Source organism: Vipera berus (genome assembly GCF_964194415.1).
Source record: "Vipera berus genome assembly, chromosome: 4".
Taxonomy (NCBI): Eukaryota; Metazoa; Chordata; class Lepidosauria; order Squamata; family Viperidae; genus Vipera; species Vipera berus.
This window is the reverse complement of record NC_138206.1, coordinates 49,331,173-49,358,483: the sequence shown is the minus strand read 5'-3', so window position 1 is coordinate 49,358,483 and position 27,311 is coordinate 49,331,173. Positions and strand designations below refer to the sequence as shown.

The window sequence follows — 27,311 nt, the reverse complement described above, 5'->3', positions numbered from 1 at the left end:
CACTTCTGACATCATACATACATACATGCATATACACATACATACATACAAAACAGCTTTTCATCAGAATATACTCAATTAATTTTCTAAGCAAACTTTTAATAAAAAAAGATGTCTGGTTATTCAGGTATTGTTTTTAACATTACTCAAATGCAGACATGTCAAACTCGCAACATCACATGACGTCGCACAACGTATTGGGACGGTTTTGCCATTGCTTGCAATGGGGTGGCCACAGCTTCTCCATAATGTGTCCGGCCCATGGGCCATCAGTTTGACATCCCTGCTCTAACATAATTCTGGGGCAGCATTTCTTTTTTGAAAGAGATGTTTTAAAATTTTCAGAAGAAATATTAATTTATTTGCAGAAGGTGGCTTTTCACATGGCATTTCCATAAACATTAATAACTCTAAGAGCAATATTTTATAGCTATCACATTCTACTCACTCTCTTTTTTTACAAATACTTCAATATTCGTAAGTTCATAACCTATGACTTCAGTCTGTGTTGAAGAATTACTTCTACCTGTATTTACAATCCGAAAGACAAATCAGAAAAACTGATTCACAGTTACAAATACAATTTGATATTTTATGTCATTATTATTACTATATATAGACCTGAGATCAAAATGGCAAATGCAAACTATTTTTCTACAACATCACTAATAGGTGTTATTTGTCATTTAAGTAGGTATGAAGGACATGCATGATGTGCATGGATTTTGGAATGAAATATCTGTCTTTGTCTCTAACACTATCTCTCTCTCTCTCTCTAATTTCTGCCATCATTTACAACCAAGACTTTCTGATGAACACAGTGTTTAATGATACTGCCTTTCTTAATGTTAGCATGGCATAAGCAACTATCTATGATATCTTATATATGATATGAATCCTGGAATCTACTAAATGTTCCACAATATCTACCATGGGTATGTTTAATATAATTAATTGCATAATTAATGTGTGCTTTCATATACTGCTTTGCATATAAGCAATATGCAATCCATTATTAGTTTAAAGCTTAACTAAAATACTATTCATAGTCTCTGTAAGCAGTACTTTTTTGCAAACAAATAATAAAAAAATAGGTAGGTTTTTCTGCCTGAATTTTTTGGCTCATGTGATCAACAGTTGTTAATATTTTGTATATTTCCTTAACTGTAAAAAAAGCTTCATTGATTTTAGAAATTAAAATCATTGGAAGCCTGTTGGACCTATGTGCAAGTACAAGAGTTTTCTGGATTGTTTTCTGATTACTGAATACTGATTACTGCATGCATTTTAGATGAACTGTTTATGAATGGTTTATTTAGTAGGCATACCAGGTTTGAAGTGTATCCAAGTTTTCCTTGTAGTATGTGATCTGTAACTTTATCCTTTACTTAGAGTTGTATCATTATTACATGAAGAATAGTTATAAATCAGTCTAAAGCTGATTTAGGCTGATAATTTTAATTTTAGTTTTAATTTTAATTTTAACTGGGGTTAAAATTTAATTTTAACTGGGGTTAAAATTTAATTTTAACTGGGGTGTTACTTATGCAGGGACGAATATAATTTTTTTAATCTGTTTTTAACTTTTGTATTTTTGTTTTTAATCACCCTGTAAACCGCCCTGAGTCCTTCGGGAAAGGGCGGTATATAAATGTAATAAAATAAATAAAATAAATAAAGCAAACAGTACTTATAATTCTATCTATGGGTCTTTCAGGAACACTGCTGTATTTATTTAGTGAAGACGGATGCATATTTTAAAACTATAGATGTGAGGGTAGGAAGTGGAAGCAAATAGCAAAGTATGCATGTGACATTGTGAGACAAATCCTGCCCCATGTGCTTGCACACAACATTATAATACAAGAGAAGAATATAGTAGAGAAGAACATGTATTTTATCAAAACACATATTCCATCATTTTAGCATCCATAGAATATTGAAGATAGAAGTTTGTGAAAAATAATCTGAACACTGTCATGTAAGGGTAATCAGAACAATACTGTGATGAAAAGATCAAAATCACAAATTCCTCAAGAATTGTCACTCATTGCATTACTATTATAAGTAAATGACTTTCAGATAATTAAAAAAAACCTTTCATCAACTTAAAGATAAGTACACTACAGCATAGGTCTTTGCGGAAAACAAGTCAATATTTTATGATTTCCACGGCAGTAAACAATACAAGTGTACTCAGGGCTTTTTTTCTCATAGAATGCTCAGAACGGAGTTCCGGCACCTTTTTTGGATGGAACCTTGTAGGGTGGGCAAGGCAGGTTGTATGACGTGTGTGAGTTCCGGCACCTTTTTCTTTTACAAAAAAAGCACTGAGTGTACTGCATATAAAAAGTGGATTAATCAAATTTTTACTTTGGACATGAAGGTGTTGTTATGCATTTTATTTGGTGGATATAATGTATATTTTACATTGATAATTGTAACAATTTCCAAGTAATGCAAGCACTAATGGAGAGAACAGAAATGTTGGCTGTGTGTGAACATGTAAATCCCCAATCCTCTTTTTGTTGATCAATTGGAAGCAATCAGTGACCACCCTTGACAGGATTTATGACTTCACATTTTGAAGATTTTTTTTCAGTGGTGGGATTCAAATATGTGAACAACCAGTTCTTTGTGTAGATGCCCTTTCCAGAAGTCCATTCTGGACTTGGGCAACAAAAAATTAGCTACCGGTTCTGCCGAAGTGGTGCAAACTGGCTGAATCCCATCACACTGGTTTTTTAATGAGAAACTAATATGCTGCAAAGAAAAGAGTCAGTCTTAAGCATAATTATAATTTTTATTGGCAAGAATGTTTGGTGATCCACATAAATTACAAAAGGATAGACATGTAATATGTAAATAGATATAGATAAGAGCAATAAGAATGGGGGGGGAAGAGGGAGAGAGCTAAAAAGCAAGAGAGAGATTAGATATAGATGAAAGATAAATGATAGCTATAGCTAATATAAAATTTTAATATATAGTATAAAATATAAAAGGGACAGTCTGGACTTTGTTGGGAAATGTATTTCTTTCTGCTCAGAAAATGATATGGTATTGCATCCAGCATAGGAATGTTGGCAACAGTGTTAGTGAAAGTAACTTGATCTGCTCAGCTTCTACTAAGCACCATTTTATGAGTAACCTTATACTGCTGAACAGTTACTTCATCAGACTAGTCATGTCAAGGTATGTTCTTTCTATCTTTTTAACTTTGTATATTTTATATGGTTTTTTTATGGTCTCTTTAATTGTAAAACTATACAGAGTCTGTTTTAAAGTGAAATGGGTGGTGTATAAATTTGGTTAATAAAAATCAACATTCCAAATCATAGTACCTGTTGGCATAAAATTTTAGGAATCTGTGATCTAGGAGACTTATACTGACTGATCTATGGTTTATGTTTATTGGCTCACAATACCTCATTAAGACACACAACACAAGATGAGAAGACAACTATTCTGCCTAAATGATACAGCTTGGAGGTTTTAATCTTCAGATAGATGCAATCTTTAATTATCAGTCAATGTTAAGATCATTTTTGAAATCACAAAAAAGATTATTTCATTTGATAGGATACATAATATATTATAATAAAACAATATTTTAATATTTTCTTAATTATATTTTTTGGATAAAACAGGATTGATCTTGATACTTATTATTATTTTTAAAAGAATGTTGCAAATTAAATGTAATGTGGATAAAATGTGGAACACTACCAATATGTGGTATCATATTTTTTTTAAAAAAAATGTACTGCTAAACAATGTTATATCACATTTATTGATTCAAATTAAAAAGGTTACATAAAAGAAAAGTAACACCAAGCAAGTATGCAATGAAAAATATGCATAACGTTACATATATTTTGACATTACACTTAGGAAGAGGCTATTACATATACAATTTGCACAGCTTTTAAGAAAAATAAGATACATGACATTAAACATTTGTGATTGTTAATAACACAGAATGACATGGACAAAAATTAAATGAAAATGTACCGTTCATAAACTACTTTAAATATACATATTCTATATTTGGAGAATTTTGTTCTTAAATAATATTTTAGATATTTGTTGCGATCTATTGTCTTTCACTCATTCCCATTCTCACATAGGCTTCTTTTTCAGTGTTAGTACATACATGTGAATCTTGGATTTAAGTTTGACTGCAAGTTTCTTTCTCTTTTCTCTTTGTACAGATGAGAGGATAGAGGATGCTGGTGGTCTCATGCTAAAAGAAACCAGCTTCAGACTAAAATTAGCTTCAGGGAACTGACATTATAATCAAAGTTAATTTAATAAATTCGAGACTAAAATGTAACTTAAGTCAGAGTTCCCAAACCTTTCCAGCTTTGAGGACCACTGGGGGGGGGGACGGGAAGTTCCTGCACAAATGGCAGGAAAGCATGCACACAACTCCATTTATATAAGCTATGGGCACACACTCCCACTGCTCGCACATGGAGCACATGTGCACACGCTCACCCACTGTTTGCCTGCTGTTCAAGCAAGTGGGGATATACACATGTGTACAGTTGCCCACCACTTCTGCAGCCCAGTTCTGAATGGTTTACAGCCCAGTAGTGGGCCACAGCCCAGGGCTTGGGTACCCCTGACCTAAATGCTCATTTGATTCAGGCCAGTATTTTTGTTTTCAAAAGACTGGCATGCTCTGCAGTCTTGCTTTGGATTAAGACCAAAATAACACTTAGCGACTGAAAGCTACATTTAATGAGATTCGCTGTATTTCAGGATTTTTTTAAGGGTTAATAATAGAGGCAATGAATTACTAGAATTAATTGAATTACATAACTCAGAAATAGCTTCCAATGCACACTACATTATACACTTTTTTATTAAAGCTATGCAACAGAGTTCAGTCCCAATGAATAAGTCACCTACTAATTAAAATGTTTTATTAAATAAATTGAAATTCACCCATTACTTTTTTACTGGCGGGAAACTGTTTGCGGCAAGGCCAAGAAAAATATATGCCCTCTTTATGTCTCTTCTGTTTCAAGTCTTTCTTTTCTTTTAACTTTCTCCTCCACATCTACATATTTCAACTCCCATCTAACCTCTCAATTAGCTTAGTGCTCTAATCTCATATTTTCAGACTTTCTTTCTCATTCCAAGAGCTGGGCCAGTTCTTTGCTATTATTAAGCGTTGTCTTGTTTATCATTGGATATGCCAGGGTTATAGGTAACATAGGTGCCAGAATGCATGTGATATACTATCCTTTTTTTTGTTCATAATATTCTGATAGAGTAATTTTTCTGGTCCCTGGATGCCTTTAGAAGAAAACTATGTGCACTGAGACATTTTAGCAACAGCTGCAACATAGACTCTTGGACAATGCCTTTGCAAATGTGCTATCCTCAAATATAGTTGACACTGAACATGTATGTTTCTGTGTCTCTGTGTACATACACACACACACACACACACACACACACAGAGAACATCAAAATACATAAGGTACAGATATAACAATCATCTTTAAAATAAAAATTGATTTCCTTTATTTCCTGTTTTTCCCCCCCTGAAAATACAATTGCTGCAAAAACAATTGTCTCTTTTACTAGCACAATGGTTATAACACTTGCTCATATGCCAGTCAAAATGTAATATTGGTCTAGAAAAAGGAAAATAAGACAACAGTGCTTGAGGTTGTCCATTCCTCTCCTGCAAACCATGTTTGCAAAATTCAATTGGGCAACCTGGCAATGAGGATAAGTACTAGATCTCGTTTGCTAGTTTCCAGTATCAGATCAAGGGTAGGCTGTTTTATACTGTACCATGTCACTTTTAAAAATGTTTAGCTACAAGTGTCATGAGTAGAGTGATGGGAAAGCCATCTGATGGTTATGGAAGCCTGAATACCTAAAGCCTGCTACCAATAAATTTGCCATGGTGAAGATATAAGGTGAGCAACCTAATTCAGGTTCTTTGTGTTGCAATTATTATTTTTTTCAGTGGATGTTTCCACCTAGCCACTTTCTCTGAAAATTAGAAGAGGAAGTGATTACCAGCAATCAATAGTCATGAATTAGCATTATCTGGGACGAAGATGGATGAGTGGAAGTGAGACATATTTGGGAGCAGAATTTCCTGTTGTTTTATAGATTCTACTTCTTCCCTGAAAATATTCAATGCGGCGATCCTAGACTGCAGTTTTTAGAAATCTGTCTAATATTGTGGCTGCTACCTTATTACCTAAATTGTTGTTAAGGAAACATGCACATGATAAAATAGAATTATAGCGCTGTTTGAACACTACAACGTTTTGCTATTATGAACTAGTTACGTTTTCCAAAAGTAAAAAGTAAAATCCTATACATAAATTGTGTGCAATATCTATCAGATATAATCTGAAATAGGTTAATGTTCTCCCTAATACCAAACATATTTATTTAATTTCAAATCTCTCAATTTAATCTACCTTTAATATAAATACAGTGCAAGTTTGTGTCCATGGAAAGTTCCCCAAAGTTTTATATTAATCAGCTTTATTTTCTTTGTTTCTCTTTTTTTTAAAAAAAAATGCAACCATAAATTCCTTGAATTACCAAAATTAGCAATATGTTTCCACTGAAGCAGAACAATTCTATGCATATTTAAAAGCACTCTAATTCATTTTTAGAAGCCAGCTCCATGGAATTCAGTGGAATTTGGTGTTTTTTTCCCCAAGTACAAGAGGTTCTTGTATAACAACCAACATTTAACAACTATTTGAAGTCATGATGGTGCTGAACAAAATGACTTACGACTGGTCCTCATATTTATAATAGTCAGTGTCCCCGTGGTAACATGATGATTATTTGAAACCTTGGCAATCATTGCATATTTACAATGATCACAGTATTTTATAGACAGGTGATCATCATTTACAACCTTCCCAGCCAGCTTCTCACATGCAACTCAATGGGAAAACCAGCTGAGAAGTTTGAAAGTCATAATCATGTGATGTCTTAGTTAACCATAGGGATTCTTTTTTAAAAAAGCACAGCAAAAATGTTAAATTGATCATGTGATGCCTCCTTTAATGACTGTGCTGCTTAAAAATGACTTTTTCCCCCTCCCTATTGTAACTGTTAATCAAGGACCATCTATAAACACAAAGTGTGGAGGTTTGAAGAGAACTGCAGCTTAAGTAAGAAAAAGAAAGGAATATATTTAGAACTAATCTTACAGATGGTCGCATTTTAGTTTTTAAATTCATAAACCAGTTCTGAAAAATGTGACCTGGCAGCTTAGCGACGACAATGCTTTTTTTGAAACTTTCCTTTCCTTAAGTCACTGTTAGAAAAGAACAATTTCACAAATTTAAGTGGAAGCCTAAGATTTAACTTTTATTTCTTTTAAAGAAAGCAGCAAAGCCGTAATATTTATTTTTACTAAAATGCCGTGGTGTTCAACGACTATGTATGTATGCATGTATCCATTTATGTATGCATTTACTTACTTACTTGTTTGTTTGTGTTTGTTTGTTTATTTGCCAGCCTAATAAAGGAATGAAATAGTGCGAGTCATTGCAGCTCATGCTATGCTGGTTTTTATTCCAGCAGAATGGAATAGGTAAAAATAAAACTTTTTACTTTAAAAAAGTAAACTTACAAAGTTATGTATTTTTAGTAAGATTCTCGGACCAATAGGAATTTGAACATCATTCTTCCAATCTCTGTAAAAGATCCAAAAAAGGGGGAAACCCCCCCCCCCTTTATAGAGAATACTAGTGTCACAGCTGGTGTAACTAGGCAAGACTTGTTGCAGGTTTTTTTTTATTATTATTTATAATTAAATTAATGTAGAACTATTAGAAGCATGACATATTCTAATTATTCCTATTATATAACTTCTATTTTAAATAAACCACATTTATTCTCAGGTTTTGGTATGGGAATTACTTTATATTATCAATATTACAATTTGCATATATTGATGAGAAAAAAAAACATTTTTAGGCTACAGTCCTATACCTTGGTAGTAAGAGTAAATATGTTTATGTTGCTTAAAGTAATACCTTTACAAGATCAATAATCTGACATCTTATATTTTGATTTGCAATGTATCTGCACGCCATTTTATCAGTAACATTGAAAGATACCTTAAAATTTAATGACATTTGAAATAAAGGTCATGATGACATTTAGAGGATAGCTGTAATATGAGAAAAAGTTTTTTGTTTGTGTTTGCATGAGTATGCATGGATCAGACTGTTTTAGTTTATGGTTGCATTTTATATTATAGTAATATTAATATTATTATAATATTTAGATGATTTAATTGTGATAAGAATACAAAAGAAATTTATTAGGGGAAGTTACCAGAACTTTAGAATAACAAAGCAGTTGTTTGTGGAAAAATTACAAAAATCATGTGGTCCAAAAATCCATAAGCTCATGGACCCTATATTTTCTGGGCTTCCCTCTGACTTGAGTGATAATTTGTAGTGTCTTTATTTGGTATTGTTTAAGTATAAGCAAAGTACAATCTTTTAAAAATTATTTATTTAATGGCAGAGATAATCATAGATATATTATAGAGATGCATGCAAAACTCTATTTAACTAGTTTACTAAGTGAAGGCTGAATTTTGCTATTTTTTTTTAAAGGAATGATATAATAAGGAAGAAATCGCATATAAACACATTTCCATAAAGGCACAGCAATATGCATAGTAGTTTAGATGAAACCAAATGTTTAATAATAAAGCTCCGATTATATGCAAATCATAACATACAGGTAATTTCATAATCCTATTAATAACTGTATATTGACTGGCAAAAAGTTAGATGAGAAGAAAATCTTTTACTGTAAACCACACTACAAGCAACCAATCAAATGGAAATGTATACGCTGATGAACCAAGGACAGATTTTAGCTTGGTAGGTGTCACCTTTGAGTTATAAAATGTTTCCAGGCAATGAAGCCTTTACATCAAATTATACCTATCAAAAAGCAAAAAGCAAATTGTGATTTATGTTTTTTTTCACTGAAAAAAACCACTTGTAAGAAATATTCATGCAGAATCTTCCATTGTTGTAGTGTTAGTATAACATAACAAATATTTTAAAAGAGCGCCAAAAATCTAATTTTATGCATATTATTTTAGATTTTAAAAAATACAGAACAAATGCTCCACTATGGGCTTGGTTCACCACCAGTATTAAAAAATACACAATATACTTATAACTATCAAGAAAACAAAACCAGCAGCATTCAGCTGCAGTGATTGACTTCCAATTCCACCTTTATGGGCTTCACAGCAAGTATCTGCTTTGATGAAAATTGACATAAAATTGGATTGAAAAGTTGGAAAAAAAATGAGAAAAAAGTATGTGAAAAAAGAAAAAGAAAAAGAAACAGTGAGAGTGAGAAAGAAAAAAAGAGAAAAATAATTAATGCAATATTTACACAATGCCAGTCAGTTACTTAAAGCAATCATTTTAATATAAAATGCTGAAACTATAGATAAATGAAAGGCTTTTAAAAAGTAGGATGAATTTCAGATTAAACAGTGATTAAAATTTATGATAATTTCCAGCATAATTTCCTCTGTGAACTATAATAGAGAGATCAAGATCATTAGGCTGCTGTCTTGTACATGAACAGGAATATCATATTATCCCATTACTGCGCTTGCTGTCATTTAATCATTACAGTTTACTTACATCTTAAGCTAGTTCATGTGGTATGTTCAGCAAGGACACTGAAAATGTAATAAGAACTCTCTTCAACTCACCTGTACTGACTATCCAGATAATTAGAAGTGACAACTAAAAGTGACAATATTTCACTAGACTCACTCTACATATTACTTATTCTCAATGATTTACATTCAGTTACATGGAGTTAATACAGTATAATACATCTATAAAATGATTTACCTGCAAGCAGGAAAATGACAGGATTGCACATATTAACCCTGCTCTATGAAATATTAAATTTGCATATTAAGTTGCTCAGGAATATCATAGGCTAACAGTCAATGTTAAGATTAGGAATTTTAATCCCTGAGTTTACTAGAGAATTGGTGCTATTATTGTATTATCTTAATGTCTATTTAGACCACATTTCAGAATAATTCTAGGATTATTTTAATCACCATTGATTAAAATACTATTGATGATATATACTCTGCTTTGTGCCCAAGTTGCTAAATGATAACCGAAATCATTCAGCTTTTCAAAATATCATTTTACTTACAACACTATCCATATATGTTTTTAACTAAATTCATTTCTGTTATTAACCCTTACTTCTTTTTGTAACTTTATTTACAGTTTGAGTTCTGTGTGTCAGAATGAAAATGGTTTGCTGAAGAATATGACGGGGCGCTATGTATAAAGCACACAACTTTCAAACTGCTGATCTTTGCAAGTGTAGGAATTGTAGGTTTACAGTTAGGGTAACTTATTGCATTTAGATCACTGCTTCAGATCATTGCGACATGCGATTTTTATCCCTGTCATACAGTCCCATATATGACTTCTTTTAAAAAAAATTAAACAAGGAAATGCAATTTGTTCAGGACAATGAACAGCGAAAACAAATAAGTATCTTTGTATGCAAATCCAGAAAATAACATTCAACAGATCTGTATAATAAATGAAAGGTTTAGATAAAACAGTTATTTTATCAAATAGTTTTCATATACAATAATAGCTTGTGACAACAGACTAATTCATAGCATAATGAGATAGCATAATGAGTCAACCAGCCAAATAGAAAAGCAAAACTCTCAGGTCTGTAGTATCCTAGAACTTGTGATGTAAGTTACTAATGAATCAAAGTTCTGTCTTTTTTGAGTGCAATTCTGTCATTAATTAGTTTAATGAACAGATGGAAGTTGCATTATCAAATTTGTAGACGATAATAAATTCGTTAAAACAGTTAAGCTACTAGAATATAGGGAAAAAATATTATTTTGTCAAGCTGGAGGAATGGGCTGAAAGTAACAAAATGAATTTTAAAAGAATCAAGTGCAAAGTTTTCACTGAGAGAACAAAAATCAGATGGCTCAGAGACCAGGTGGGGATATTTGATTTGGTAACGGTATGGTACTTGTAAAAAAGATTTTGAAATAGTCATGAGCAAGCAGAACAGAATGCTTTCAAAAAAACAGAAATGCAATTTGAATCTGCACCAACAGTATAATTTCTAAATCATGGAAAGCTATCATTACATCCTGTTCTGTTCTGGTCAAAGCCCTTTATGCTCAGCAGTGGGAGGCCCAATCACAGAATTTTCAGAAAAGCTGGAACATATTCAGAAAAAGAGCAATAAAAAAATGATGAGGGGAATCTGTATCTTTGAGAAGATGACTGATAGGAAATATGATAGCTCTCTTCAAATATCTGAAAATGGTGATGTATTTTTTATCCATCCATCTGCAGACTTAACGAATCAAAGTAAGGGGTTTTCTGTATGCTTGTTTTTGTTTTATTGGTAGTCAGCCTGGTTTGTAGCTTAAGTCACACAAATACTCCTTAAATTACGTGCAGGGTATGTATGCTCACCATTTGTGTCAAGGTTTAAAAGGTACAGGTTAGGCAGGTAGAATGTCCTCCCCTACCCCCACCCTAGAATCACAGAGGATAATGTTGATGAATAGGGCTGCTGAAGAAGTTGGCAAAAACAGGGAAAAGGATCAACTGACACAAGAAGAATGTGTGATGGATGTAAATATTCCCAGGAAGAGGAGGAAAGAGAGTTGGGCTAGAAAAAATAAATAAATCCAAGCAGGATGGAGGAAAGATGCCACAGAGCAAGAAAATACTGAACCAAAAGCCATGCTAAATGGTACAGTTGCTAACTTTTCAAGAGGTCACTTGGGAAATAATCCTAGAAAATAATCATAATTGTTTAATAATCAAAAATATTAATCCTAAAATGATCATTAAATGAACAAGCTAACCATTTAAAATATTTAGATGTTTCAAGCATCTAGAACAACAACAACAACAAAAAAAAAAACTATGGAGATTCTCCGTCCTCCAAGTTATGATTGTCCCAAAGGTGCCTTTTCAAAAGGCAACTGGACTTGTGAAGTGAAGAAGTGAAGATGTTTCACTTCTCATCCAGTAAGCTTTTTCAATTCTGAACAATAGAAGCTTCTTGGATGAGAAGGGAAATGTCTTCAAGTCCAGTTGCCTTTTGAAAAAGGTCTTTTGGACAATCTTAGAAAAAACTTTATTAAATTTATATGGATCTAACATTGGCGAATGAACTCTGTTGAGCATATGAATAAAGGTAAAGGTAAAGGTAAAGGTAAAGGTTCCCCCGCACATGGGTGCTAGTCGTTTCCGACTCTAGGGGCCGGTGCTCATCTCCGTTTCAAAGCCGAAGAGCCAGCGCTTGTCTGAGGACGTCTCCGTGGTCATGTGGCCGGCATGACTAGACGCCAAAGGCGCACGGAACGCTGTTACCTTCCCACCGGAGTGGTCCCTATTTTTCTACTTGCATTTTTACGTGCTTTCGAACTGCTTGGTTGGCAGAAGCTGGGACGAGTAACAGGCGCTCACTCTGTTACGCGGCACTCGGGATTCGACCCGCCAAACTGCCGACCTTCTGATCGACAAGCTCAGCATCCTAACCCACTGAGCCACCGCGTCCCTTGAGCATATGAATACCTATTCTTAAAGCATTTTAAAGAAACTGGGGGAAAAAATGAAACAAGTTCCATTAATTCATAAGAAGAAACGAGCCTCCCTTGAATTCTTTAATATCATCTATCTACAGGTGGTCTTGTTAATTGAATCCTGGATCACTCTGCTGCAAGGAACGTGCAGACAGTAATAACATTTGGCAGGACAATCAAGATTTTTCTCTATTAAGGTCACAAAAAGGCTGTATAGCTAGAGAAGCCAGCATGAGTTCTGTAATGTGTGTAGAGTGATTTTCTTCATCATCAGCCATCCAAAATCTTCCAAAGGAGAAGAAAGCCATCTGTCATGTATAGAATATAGATTTTTATGAAGACTATAGAATTAATTATTTTTTTCTTCACATCAGGCCATTCCAATCAATAAAAATTTTGACTGAGGACTGATTGAACAAAACAGATATCTAGGCATCCCAAGCATTATCTTATTTTTCTCCTCTTCAACTCTTGCAAGGCTTTTTTTAAAAAATAATAATTATGAAAAACAGTCTCTCATCCATAGTTAATATTAGTTAACAATTAATACTACTAATGCTATTGCTAGCTAATTGCTGTTATATAGTATGAAAAATTGTTGTTTCTGATCTTCCATAAATTTTCTGTAACTGCTGTTCTGTTTATTTCTGGAACTTTAGTATCATTTAAGGAAATATGAACATAAAACCAAAATAAAAGAAAGACAGGAAGAAAATTCACAAGGAAGGACAGTTTAATTTATCTGAAAATATCCTTTCACATATCAAAATATCTTTTTGACTATTTTATACCCTTGACAACGTATTGTATATATTCATGTAGAAATGTTCTACGCAGTCCTGTATTTACCATTAGCTAATGTTGCTAGTATCTTTTCAGAAGACTCTAGAATTTCTAATGTCAAATAATAAAAATGATTAAAAAAAACAGGGCTTTTTTGTCAAAGAACTCTCAGAACGGAGTTCCGGCACCTTTTTTGGATGGAACCTTGTAGGGTAGGCAAGGCGGGTTGTATGACATGTGTGAGTTCCGGCACTTTTTTTTTTTTACAAAAAAAGCACTGTAAAAAACTATCTACGGTAGTCCTTATAGAATATGAAGTATGTGTTTAAATGATCAGATATTGATCTGTCCAATCATTTTCTGAGAAAAAGTTCCTGCTGCAATTGTATAGATAAATGAAAAATATAAGAGCATATGGAAATATTAACTCACTCTGAATGATGTAGAGAGTGAAATACAGGTAGTCCTTAACTTACAATTACAATTGGGGCCAAAATGATTTTAATTTTTAAATCTATATGGTTAACATTTTTTCAGATTTTGATTTACATGTTCGGTATATGAATATCAGTTATGTACATTAATGAGATCCCCACTCTTTATTGACTTTGTGATTGGAAGTAAAATGTCTTGCCAAAACATAGATAACAAAAGTAGTTGAGACTCTATCTAGCTCAGATATTATTGCAAGTCAGCAAAAAAGCAAAGAAAAATCAAAGGAAAAAACCACTATGCCTATTAAAACTGAAGCCTGTAGCACTGAAGCCTACATCTGTCCTGCAAAGAATCCTAAATTAACGTAAAGGGTAGGGAAAAATATATGGGATCTCAAATTTATATTATAATATTGTAAAGAGCTCTGCTGGCAATATATTTAAAGGAAGTGAACAGGGAAGCTAGAGAATTAGACTGAGCAATTCTTCATATATTTTTTTTCAGATTTACAATATGTTGCTACCGTGGTAGCAGCATCCAGTTCTTTCCATAAGAGTCTCTGTGTATAGCTACTTTGCTTTTCTGAAATAAAAACAAGGTAGAACAGTTCTGCATGCCAACACATATATAGACAGCCAGAAACAGCTGTTGAAGCAACCACATAATCCTGGGGGGGGAAAAGATGAAACTGTTTTAATTATGAAGTATTCCTTCAGAAAATTTCCACAAGTCTTCTGCACAACAAATGAAGGCAGGCAGGCAAGCAAAGATATAGTGCAAAATATTAAATTTTTAAAAAAGTGCTGCCCAGTGAAAATTAAGCCAGTTGTTTCTGGCTGATCTCACAATATATCAGCTAAAAGACAAAAGAAGAGGTAGATGAGTAGGATTAGACTATATCCAAGTTGTATCTGGACTGAAAATGGTCCAGAGTGCTAACTAAAAGTTGTCCAGATGAAGTCAATGAGCCTTGGTGGAGCAGTGAGCTAATGCCTCCTTAAGTAACACCAGCTGCCTGCAATTAGTGCAGGTTCGCATCCCACCAGGCTCAAGGTTGACTCAGCCTTCCATCCTTCCGAGGTAGGTAAAATGAGGACCCAGATTGTTGGGGGCAATTAAGCTGACTTTGTAATAATGCCGCTTGGGGTGTGTGTGAAAGCCCTAATAAGCAGGCATATACATAGAATGAAGGCTACTGCTAAGCTTGTAAGCCGCCCTGAGTCTTCAGAGAAGGGCGGGATATAAATGGAATTTTTTAAAAAAGTAAATTCTAATCAAACTAATGCGAGTTCAAACTGACTAAGCAAACAAATCCATCAGTCAACCTCTCCTTTCTGAAGTTTTGAGATTTGTGCAGATTTAGGCATCTTAATGTCAGTTTGGTGTGATATTTTCTACTTTAACTACTTTTGGAAGAATATAATCTTTTAGCACTTCAAAAATTAAACTTGTATTAGCCATTATTATCACAATTCACCTTTTCACAACTGCTGTTCAAATCTGCCTCAAATTCAGATGAGGTATTTTAAATTTCACAATATATCTTGCAATTTAAATTACCACACCAAAATGTTTGTCCATTGCAAGATAAACATAAAAAGTTAACGCTGTCCTGACTCTAGCAGGATGCTGTTGAAATTTAATTTACACTTCACGTCTAGGATTTTGTTTTTTGTTGTTTTATTTATTCATGAGAATGTGTCCTTTTTTCATTTCAAAGACCTAGTCTAAATTTTGTAAGTAGCATAATTAATTTAGAGGCAAAGAGGGTAATACTGTATAAAGAAATTTCATTAAAAGATCATATGTGTCAGGCACAAGCAACCACAGGTGAATAGCTGAAATCAGTAACTTTATATTTTATCACTTAATGGTATAAGAGTACTTCCCTTCCCCTGGGAAAAACAAAATAAAGCTTCATGGCTCTTGGGGAAGGCATTTTTCCAATAATATCATGCTTAAAATACAATGCAGCTATTTTAAGCAAAATATGTCCACCTGAAAATATTTCACATACTGCTTTCTGCATTAACATTACTTCATGGAGAAGAAGGATCCTCTATACAAGGGTTGTTTTTTCTTTCTTTCAAAAACTGGTAGTAGTTGCATATTGTTCTCTCCAACTCTGGGAAAATCTCTTTATACAATTCATTTATATCTGAATGCCACAAAAAATGTTCTAAAATGCTAATGTTAAAAAAGGCTATAATCAGTAAAGTATACATTGATGATTTAGGCCTTTGTGATATATATTGATCCACATGTAAAACACAATAAAGAGTTATCTGTTTATTCTACCAGTAGCCAAAAACAAAGTTTACAGAAATAATTTATAAAGGAATTTAAAAAGCATATTAGCCTCTATTAAAACTAAAAGTAGATGTAACTGCTAGATAACATATTAAAATTAACTTACCTGTGATAATATTGGGCTTTGGTGGCATGATGAACTCATATAAAGTTGGTTCAGAATATCCCAGCCTGTTTATAGCTGTAATTTGCACTTCATAACCCATTGTCCACTGCAAGTGCTCAAGAATAATGAAGTCTTTATTACCATGAACCTTTTTTTCTTGCCAATGTTCTTCCTTATCTTTCTGTAAAGTTTGAATAATAGTTGAAATTATGGTGAACTAAATACTTACAATGACTATTTTTAATATTGATTTGCAATTATTTCAAATCAGGCATTGTGACTATTTTCCTCTTGGACACAGAGAATCAAATAATACTAAATCTTTATAAACTGCATTTAGAACTGGGGTATAAAAATGCAAACTCTTTTTACTTAACCATTTAATCTTGGAACAAAGTGCATATTCTCTGGGAACAAAGCGGCTATGTATGTATACTGAAATTACAATATTCCTGTGTCAAATATAAAGTTATTTGTACACACAGCAAAACAACTTTGTAGGTCTCATCTTTAATTTATTACAAGGTGTGCGAGCCACTGGTTTATATTATATTACCTATTATAATGAACACATTAAGGATTACAGAGATAAACATTGTGAAGTGTTTAATAAAATGCAAATCTCAATTTTTGGTTTTCATATTAAATATATATCAGATCACATTACTAGGATACCTTGGCAGGTAACAAATCATTCGGTTTGATAACTTATGTTCAATAGGTCATTAAGAATTCAAATATGAAAATGTTAATAAACTGGCTAAAAAAGATAATACTTTATATCTCAGTTAAGTAGGATTAGAAACTAGTACATTATTCCCCATTTTTAAAAAAGAATCCTGCCTTATCCGTCATGGGAAGAGCCCTTATAGGATACAAAATATTGAATGAGATATATGTTGGTTGATTTGGTTACTTCATTAATCATTATTTATGTCTATTCCACTATCCTGCTGTTTTAATATTTCAAAGGCTGATATGGTATGATTTTATGCTATTATATTAGTTGTTTGTTCTCATGTCCCTCCAGAATCAATAAACCAATCAATAAACTTCATCTGTGCATGATCTAGATAATTACATAAAACAATATTATTCAATTTTTAAGCAAATGGTAATAGTAATGAAGAATAATCTGCAAATATTGATCTATAAGTTATTTTGTTAAGAAAACCTATTTTCAGTAAAACGTTATACCTGATGCATGGCAAACAAATACATATAAGCATAGACACAGAGATATTTTTATCAATAAATAGAAAGACAGCATTATAATACTGTCTTGATTTATAGAACAAAGATATTTGATTTTTATTTCATAACACTTATTTTATAGCATCTACGGAAAGGAAGAAATTAATTCATACAAAAGGTCAGACTTAGGTAATGGCAAAAATATGATGCACAGATGTCAGAAAGCACAGGTGGCAAATATTACTCAACAATTTCTGGTAAGCAATTGTACTACAGATTTATTATCATGTGTATACATTAATTGAAAACACTTTATATCATATCCTTAATTCACCTTCTCAGTCCTTGAGTACTGTTTGTTCTTTGATTACAGAAACATGATTTATAATTATTCATATGCTGCAATATAAGCTGAGAAGTATATACATAGAGAAGAAGATAAATTCTCACCTCTATTTCAGAGGTTGCAAAATATTTACATTGCTCAATAATAAATCCTGTTACTTTGAAGTCTCATATCTTCTGGTAACAATTACTAAATACTGTGAGAAACTATATGTTACCACTGTGGTGCTATATTTACAAATCCTATTTTCATATCTGAAACTCCAACATCAATGTAAAACTGCTGTTATCATTACCATCACCTTCAAATACAGAAAGTACGAGGATGTATTTTCTAACTAATGAAAAGGACAGACATGGAATATCATTCAATTTACTTTCCCATCCTTACCTACCTTTGGTTGGATATTGGTGATACTTAAAAACCCAACCTGACCCATCAGTACTACAGGGCAATCGGTAACTAGATCTTTTAGTACAGGCATAATGACTCCGGAATCTCGCCCCATTTACAAACCCAATCACTACATTTTGCTTCAGTTGAAATGTCAAGTAAAGTACAGTCCTTCATCACATGCATAGAATAATTTAGCTGGGTCACAAATGAAACAAAAGGCAAGCAATTTTTTTTGCATGCAAAGCTGACTAAGTTAGCTACAGGAGCCATTCCTTACCATGGCTAATTCCTGAAAGCAAATCCAGATAATAAATCTACTTAAAGAGCACTCCTAACCTGGGATCCTGATCTTTTGGGAGAGTGTAAAGTGCCAATTGCTTGACACAATTAGCAGTAAAACTGCCCTAAGGCCCTTGGCTCATTTTAGGAAAGGGGAGGAGGAGACTATAAATTATGAGAAGGCAAATGACAGGTATCCTAAAACAGCATTAAAATCCATAATTAGAGGACAGATAATCATAAAAATTAACAAGTGAAACATGTTGAATATTTAGATGTTTCAAGTATCTAGAACAAAAAAAGGTAATGCAAATTCTGCTTCCAATATGGCCAATTATGCAAATTATGCTTCCAATACATGACAGTGTAGTTGCCATTTTCAAATTTCACTGAAACATTTTGTTCCAGATGCTGCCTAGCTATTGTGCTATGGTTCCAGTTTAATTTCCAACGAAAAAAGTGCAAGCTTTCTTTTTATACCTGTTATGACACCCAGGCAACCCAGTGCAGAATTAAGATTGTGGGCAAGAGTATCCATAATTTAGGTCATGATTTGGGAATCACATGGCTAAATGACTTCAGGTTTGCACTGCAATTTTTTTTTTTACTGGTATATGGGTCCTTTCCTAATCTTTCTTTAATGCTCTCATGTCTGCTATACTGAAGGGCAAAATTGACAAAAATCCAGTTCAGAGGCAAGGCTCATGTGGATTAAGTAGCATTGAATCCAGGCAACATGGATTTTCTCTGAAGTTTTATACATTTGTGCATTATATTGTAATTTAAGATTACAGTAAATTAGTCACCATTTAAATGGTTGAAGTGGGACTGAACAATTTTATAGCACTTACATATATCATTTCCATTACAAAATATTGCTACTTCACAATACACTTACAGAACAAAATGACCAACTGAAGCAGTAACTGTGCTTAACTATCCAGAATTATTGGGAGTCGAGTGGCATGTAACTTTAATGAATTATTAAATTCTGTCAGTCAAATGGGTTGGACTGGATTTGGCCTTTTTTTCTATCTATCAAGTCCTTTCCCTGGACTTGGGATAGGCATATATTATAAAATTAAAGGTATCTTCATAGAATGTAAGTCACGGGTGTCACGTCACATGTAAGCCACGTCACATGACATGTTTCAATGTATTGCAACTTTGTTTGCATTGCTGGAGCTGGGGTGGGTGTGGTCTCCATATGATACAACCGGCCTGTGGGCCAGCAGTTTGACACCCCTGATGTAAGTCATTTCAAGTAAAGCTGCAATTGATTGTTGATGATTATGTCAATGCTAATAGTGTTCAGGTGGTCTTCTGACATTTAGAAAGTGCACCCATGGTGCCTATGAGTCTTGGTATTATCTTTGCTTTCTTTTGCCACAGTTGTTCTACTTCTATTTTCAGGTCTTTGTATTTTATGATTTTCTCCAGTTCTTTCTCTTGTAATCTACTGTCTCCAGATATTGCAATGTCAACCATCTAGACCAGGGGTGTCAAACTTGCAATGTCATGTGACGTGTTGTGACGTATCATGACTTTTTTTCCATTGCCGGCAATGGGGGTGGGCGTAGTTTCAGCATGACGCATCTGGCCTGCAGGTAGGCAGTTTAATACCCCTGATCTAGACCTTTTTCTGTCTTCCTTATTAATAATTGTTAAACTGGGGATATTGTGCGGTAGATGATTAACTGTTTGAAATCTGAAGTCCTACAGTACTTTAGCTTTTTTGTTTTCTATTACTTGACTATTTTGTGGGCTTACCAGTTTTTTGCCTGCAGGCAGGTGGTATATCTCGCTGATATTCCAAAGCATTGTTCTTACTAATTTGTCTTGCTGTTGTTTATAATCAGTCTGTACAATCATTTTACTGCAGGTAATTAGATGGCCCACTGTTTAAGCTTTTTGCAAAAACAGTATTTGCTGTTCATTGCTTTCTTCTTATTTCTAACTTAGTATGCATTTGTTCTGAAGGGTTTCTTGTGCAGGCCCATGGTCTCTTTCTTCAACTTTCCTGCTTTTATTCATTTCCAGGTCTTGTGGTTATAGGTTTGCTTGCTAGCTTTTTTGTGTAGTGGCCATGTAGTATTTTACCTTGCCATATCTCTTTCCCATGCTAAATTTTAGGTTAGTTTGGTCTCTTTGGAATTCAGTAAGCCTTCATAATTTACTAGCTTCAGTGTATCTTCTTCCTGTCTCTCAGATATTCTTGCTCTTTTCACAATCATTTCTGTTGTTATTACAAGTTCTTTCATTTCAGTTTTTTTGTTCCTTCTTCATGTCCATTATTCTTGCATTCTTTCTTATTTCTTTGAATGGATGAGGAAGTCTGAGGAAGAGTCACCAGATTGAACTAGACTTTGACAATATAAATCTTTTTAGAGGAAAACAAAGACCTAAGGTCTTTATCTTAAGTAATACAAATTACTTAACTATTATAGTTCAATTTCTAAACTTTTGAATCCATTAGTAGGAAGGCCCTAGGTTCCTAAACAAAAAGCATTCCTTCCTGAATGGAATCACCAGCAATATAGTGTTAACAGAGCAGGAAATTAATGTGACATTGCCAATATAGTGCTCTAAAATTCCTCTATCTTTGTTCCTTAGTCATGAATTAAAATGCATAGAGTTGGAAGACATGGATAAGTCAATTGGGCATTAGAAACTTATCAATGCTGGATGTTAAAACACAGACAAATTGAATCTGAGCATTGCTTTTCATTACAAACAAGGCTACAACTTTTGAATTTTAGAACAGTTGTAACTTTCTAATGAATGTTCTGCTAAACTGACCACTAATCAAATTGAAAAGTCATGCCTGATTTTTTTTAAGCAAAAATGAAATTCTATCTCACTTCTGAGAGATATGTGTTGTGTCCAGATCTCTTCATTAAAATGAATTTGTAGATATTTAGATTTCGTCTGGACATACTCCACTTCCTTTCATTGTCCTCTACTTCCTTGTCAGAAAAAAAGGGAAAGTTCCAGATCCACTCCCTTACGGTCATATCTTTATTATTCATCCATCCCTAGTTATGATAATTATGTATACTCCCTGAAAGTGCTGTCTTTCATTAGCCTAGTTGGAAAATTCTACAAAGACTAGTTCCCAAACTTGGTTAAAGAGCAACAAAATAATCAAGATATGTTATTTATTATTATTAATATAATACTTACACTTCTATATTTTACAATATATTCTAAAATAGGTGCTCCTCCATCATCTTGTTTTGTTATGCTAAGTTTAAAGCTTTTCCCACTACCTGGTTGTCCATGAATTGATGGAGGACTTGGTTCACCTAAAAGGAATCAAAATAAGATGTGTATTTATAGACATTATTTAGAGAATGGAGTTGTTCATAACCAGTTTAGTGCTGGCCTTAAACAATATTTATTTGGGAATACTGAAATAATTCCATAATTTATAAATATATTCAGAACACCCTTTATTAAAAATACAGTTTCTTAGCAACAGTCCATTTCTTAAACTTTTTGTAGTCAAAACAACATAGAGTAAAGATGATAGATAGATAGATAAATAGATAGATAGACAGACAAATAGACAGATAGATAGAAATAGATAATTTTCCTCACAGAAAAAAGAACATACTATCGGAGGAAAATAACAGAAGCATGAACTTTGATCTTTGAAAGTGACACAAATAGAAGAAAAATTGAAGAAAAACAGAATAAAAAAAGAATTAAAAAATAGTAACAGAATTGTGTGCTCTTACATAGAATGAATGTCTATTTATCTATATGCAGGGCGGAGAGGGCATTCTCTATAAATCAGTGAACTAAAGAGAGCTATGATACCAAATTTTGTCTTTAATTGTACATGTATTGCTGACCTATCTATGAGGGAACAAAAATAAAGATTGAATAAAGCATGCCCAAAAATTTCTTTATGAAAAAAACATACATTTCTATAATGCCATAATCCTGCAATAGGAAAAAATACTATTATGATACAACTGTATACTAAGTTGTTCAGGTTTTTTTAAAGTATAATTTTGAAAAGTTGATCAATGTACTGCTCACTTAAAATGTGAACTTATATTTTATATCAGTATTTCATAACTACCTTAATAAAAAGTAGAAAGTTAAGTTTCAAAACATAATTACCTGAAATTCTGGGTATAATCCATAAGTGCTGATGATAAAAGCAGAAATCCTGCCTTCACAACTGCCCTGCTTTCGAAACATGGGCCATATTCTCACAGTGCAGGTCTTACAATAAGCTGACTATACAAAGAACAGGTGGCACCTTTGGCTAGGAGAGCCTTCACACAACTTCATGTTGTGCACCAGTTGTACCCTTTCCTCGATCATGAGGCTCTGGGCACAGTCACTCATGTCTTGATCATCTCTCAGTTGGGCTACTGCAGCATGCTCTATCCTTGAAAATATTTGGAAGCTACAATTTTACAGAATTCAATGGCATGGACAGTTTTGGAGGCCCTAGGTGGTACATGTAACACCATTATTGCACAAGCTGCGCTAGTTGTCAATTTGATGCCGGGTCCAATCCAAGGTATTGGCTATTACCTTAGCTCTTTACGATATGGGTCCTGGGTATCTGACGAGCCATTTTGCTTCAATGGATTTGGCCTATCCCATTTGCTCCAGCAGATGTATGTATGTATCCCATTTGTCAAGAAGGTTTGCTTGGCAGGGTCTAGAGAACAGCCTTTTAGGTTGTAGTCCCTATGGTTTGGACTATGATACTACTGGCATTCCAGAAGGGCCTTAAAAATTGGCTCTGCCAGCTTGCTTGGAGCCCCAATGGGCACTCTACAATGAAGTGGATTGACAGAGAAGACTCTGATATATGATTGTTTAATTCAAACAATATGTAAGCTTGTGCGTATATAGCTACAATGGTTTTTTAACCTACTGTATTTCACATAAATTACTTCCATATTTCATTATACTTATCCATACAAAGTCTACATCTATAGGCAATCTGATCATAGGTAGCAAGTGTGGCCAGGTGTTCAATCCATTGAATAAATATGGCCATATATTAACCTTTCCAGTGTTGCTATAATAAGTGCATGGAACATCCATGTTGTGTAGATGTTAAATACCATGTAATTGTTATGTAATCCAAAAGAACATTATCCTCTGAAAAATTCATATTTATTTAGTCCACTGCTTTCTCCCAAAAGACAGTAAATTTAGGACATTGTAAAAACATGTGTTTTAAAGAACCATTGTCCTTATTATGTCCCTGACAAAATCCTAGACAATCCTTATCTGTACAGTACAGATAAAATTGAGTCCTAATTGTTATTTTTGTGGTATTCTATGAGTCATAATTAAACACTCCTTCTATAAAAATAAAAACAATTTCCTACTGTTTAAGCAACATAGCAGATTCTAATTCTTTATTCCACTCAGCTCCTTAATATCTGCATATCAAATTGATTTATTGATAGCAAAAATCTAATGTGATTTTTTTTTTAGTTTTAAAAGGTTTAACACAGGCATGTCAAACACAAGGCCCGGGGGCCGGATGCGGCCCGCGAAGTGGTTTCATGTGGCCTGCAAAGCCATCCTGGAAACAGTGAGGGAATGGCCCCCACTGCCTTGGCCCTGGCCCAGAGACCCTCCTTCTGCCAGAGACCCTCAGATCTGTCCCACTCCTGCCCGGGCCCCTATAGGCACCCTTGATGTGAACGATGTAGAGCTGGCCACGCCCACCCAGTAGGCCATACACACTCTAGCCATGCCCACCCAGTAGGCCACACCCACCCTGGCCAGACCCACCCGGCCCCCTGAGGGCAACTGCAATGCTGATGCAGCCCTCAATGAAATTGAGTTTGACACCCCTGGTTTAACATGTTGTTCTAGTATCTTGGATGTCTTAGAATCTAAAAATGGAGCTGGTCCAAATAATGTAGTTAACAAATGTTGCAGCTGTAAATATTGTCAGTTATGACTTCCCCATACATTCAATTTAAAATGGGGGGAAAGGATTGAATCCTTGTTTTGGCAAAGAATCTATTTTTAAAAATAAAATGTATGGCCCAGAAACTTTACTCTGCATATGTGTGTGTGGCTGTGTCTCTGTTTGTGTGCATGCACACATATATTAATAATTGAACTACATATAAAATATTTTTAAAAATTACCATATAGCCATGTAATTTAAATAAATTCATTGCTCAAATTCAGTTGATTCCTATGTAATTAAGCAGTAGTCTACTCAAGCTTGCAATTTCTTGCATCACTATTTGGAACTGAATTGTGAAATCCAGAATTACTTTCAGAACTGCGACAATTCAGTTATTTCATATGTCCTATTCATGTTGGAGAATTATTAGATAGTCGTAAGCAAATTGAGGAGTATCATTAAGTTGTGTCAAACTTTATTTGTGATGCACCAATACCAAAATGAATACAAATAACTTTTTAAAATAAATATAATTTACCCATAGGGCAGAATAGTAAATTACTTACGAACGGGTAAAGTCTGAAATATCTCAATTTTACTGTATTCTCCTTGCCCTTTTCCATTCACAGCAGCAACTTTTATTTCGTATGTTGTATTTGGTTCCAGATTGCTGAGAATAACCATAGCTAAGAGAAAATGAAGAAAAACTTTATTTAAGAAAGCATATTTTATGAGAAAAGGGATATATTAGGTTGTAATGGTTCTGCTTCATTTATTTCACAAAGCCAAAACATCAAGGCTAGGTACATTAATTTTTATTTGGAAGAAAAGCTCTTGATCTCTGATTCTCATTTTAACGGGATGGATGTAGCATAGGATCTGAGATGTTGAATGGGATGCAGTTGATTACATGCTACACTTTCCTTATCCCTATCATGTATTTCAAGCAATAATTTATTTCTTCACTCCTTTTGCTGAGGTTTGGTTCCCAATCTCTGGTTTGCTCATAGGTTTACAAACAGTTTGCCCCAATGAGAAAACAACTGGGTGGTGAAAGAAAAGAAAGACAGAAGGTGGTTAAGCTCATGTAACAATCTGCTTATCACACTGAAGATTATGTAATCACTATACCGTAGATTCCGGCATACAAGACTACTTTTTAACCCATGAAAATCTTCTCAAAAGTCAGGGGTCGTCTTATACGCCGGGTGCTGAAACTTTAGGGACAGGGCTGGCTGGAAAACCTGGAGCGGATCTTCCATTTAGTCTGCGCAGGGAAAGCGGGACCAATTGGAGTAGAAGCTGCAGTCTGTGATTTTTTACAGGCTAGGGTCTGGGCTTTTTTCCTTCTAAAGTTGAAGAGCAGCTGTAGGCAGGTGGGGAATGCAAGAGCAACTTGAAAGGCAGGTGGGGAATGCATAGCCAGAGCAGCAGCTTAGCTCTAAGGACACATTTGACTCAGGAACTGGGCGGGCTGGCTGGAAAACCTGGAGCGGATCTCCCATTTGGTCTTTTTTTTTAATCCCATTTATATCCCACCCTTCTCCGAAGACTCAGGGCGGCTTACAATTTAAAGCACAAATCAATGTGCTTAGCAATAGCCTTCATTCTATGTATATGCCTGCCTATTAGAGCTTTCACCCCCCCCCCAGCAGCATTACTACAAAGTCAGCTTATTGCTCCCAACAATCTGAGTCCTCATTTTACCTACCTCGGAATGATGGAAGGCTGACTCAACCTTGAGCCTGGTGGGATGAGAACCTGCACTAATTGCAGGCAGCTGGGGTTACTTAAGGCTCTGCGCAGGGAAAGCTTTAGAGTGAATTAGGAAAAGTGAAAAAGTGAATTAGGAAAATAGGAAAAGGGTTGCTGGAATTGGGTACGTGTAGTTTAACGAAGAGAAGGGTGAGGGGTGACATGATAGCAGTGATCCAATATCTCAGGGGCTGCCACAAAGAAGAGGGAGCCAAGCTATTCTCCAAAGCACCTGAAAGCAGGATAAGAAGCAATGGATGGAAACTAGTCAAGGAGAGAAGCAACCTAGAACTAAGGAGAAACTTCCTGACAGTTAGAACAATTAACCAGTGGAACAACCTGCCTCCAGAAGTGGTGAATGCTCCAACACTGGAAGTTTTTAAGAAGAGACTGGACAGCCATTTGTCTGAAATGGTATAGGGTTTCCTGCCTTAGCAGGGGGTTGGACTAGATGACCTCCAAGGTCCCTTCCAAATTATTATTATTATTATTATTATTATTATTATTATTATTATTATTATTATTAAAGTTTAATCCACTTGCACTGTTTTATGTTTACATGTTTGATGACAAACAGCCTTATGTTTATAAGTGACAGTTTTCCTACTAAGTACCTGCATGTCATAAGCATTTGAATTAAAATTACCATATTAAAATCAAATCTGATGTTTTTTAATTTTTATTTGGTGTGCGTTGGAAGAGGGGTAGTCTTATACGGCGAGTATAGCCCAAACCCTATAATTTAACAGGAAATGTAGGGGGTCGACTTATACGCCCAGTCGTCTTATACGCCGGAAAATACGGTACTTGAAGAAAGAGATGCTGAAAAAAACTATCACAGTATTGTTGTAAAAATCCATCTTTCTTGCCATTTCTCTGTCAGAGAAGTTCTTTTTTCAAAAACTAAAAATTGTGGGACCTGTGAGAGCATTGCATCGAAAAGTTCAACTGAAAATATAGCATAAATTTACCTCTGCCAAGGTTTACATTTACCATCAACCCAGACCATTCTATATTTTTCTATGATTCTATTGGCACTTGAGTGGAATAAGAACAACAACTGATATTTATGTCTCATAATGCACTAGCTGCTGCACATACTCTACTAAAATATTTCATGTGTCTTATGTAAAGTCATGTATAA

General features: G+C 34.2%; 1 protein-coding gene across 1 annotated transcript in view; it reads right to left on the bottom strand.

The window, feature by feature from the left end:
* Window positions 1–27,311, bottom strand: part of NCAM2 (neural cell adhesion molecule 2) — a gene marked incomplete at its 3' end in the record, with an annotated part of 176,441 nt that overhangs the window by 13,792 nt on the left and 135,338 nt on the right. Inside the window, 3 exon segments of the mRNA XM_081327226.1 lie at window positions 16,293–16,473; window positions 21,691–21,812; window positions 24,979–25,098. Of these exon segments, the coding sequence (XP_081183352.1) occupies window positions 16,293–16,473; window positions 21,691–21,812; window positions 24,979–25,098 (423 nt within the window).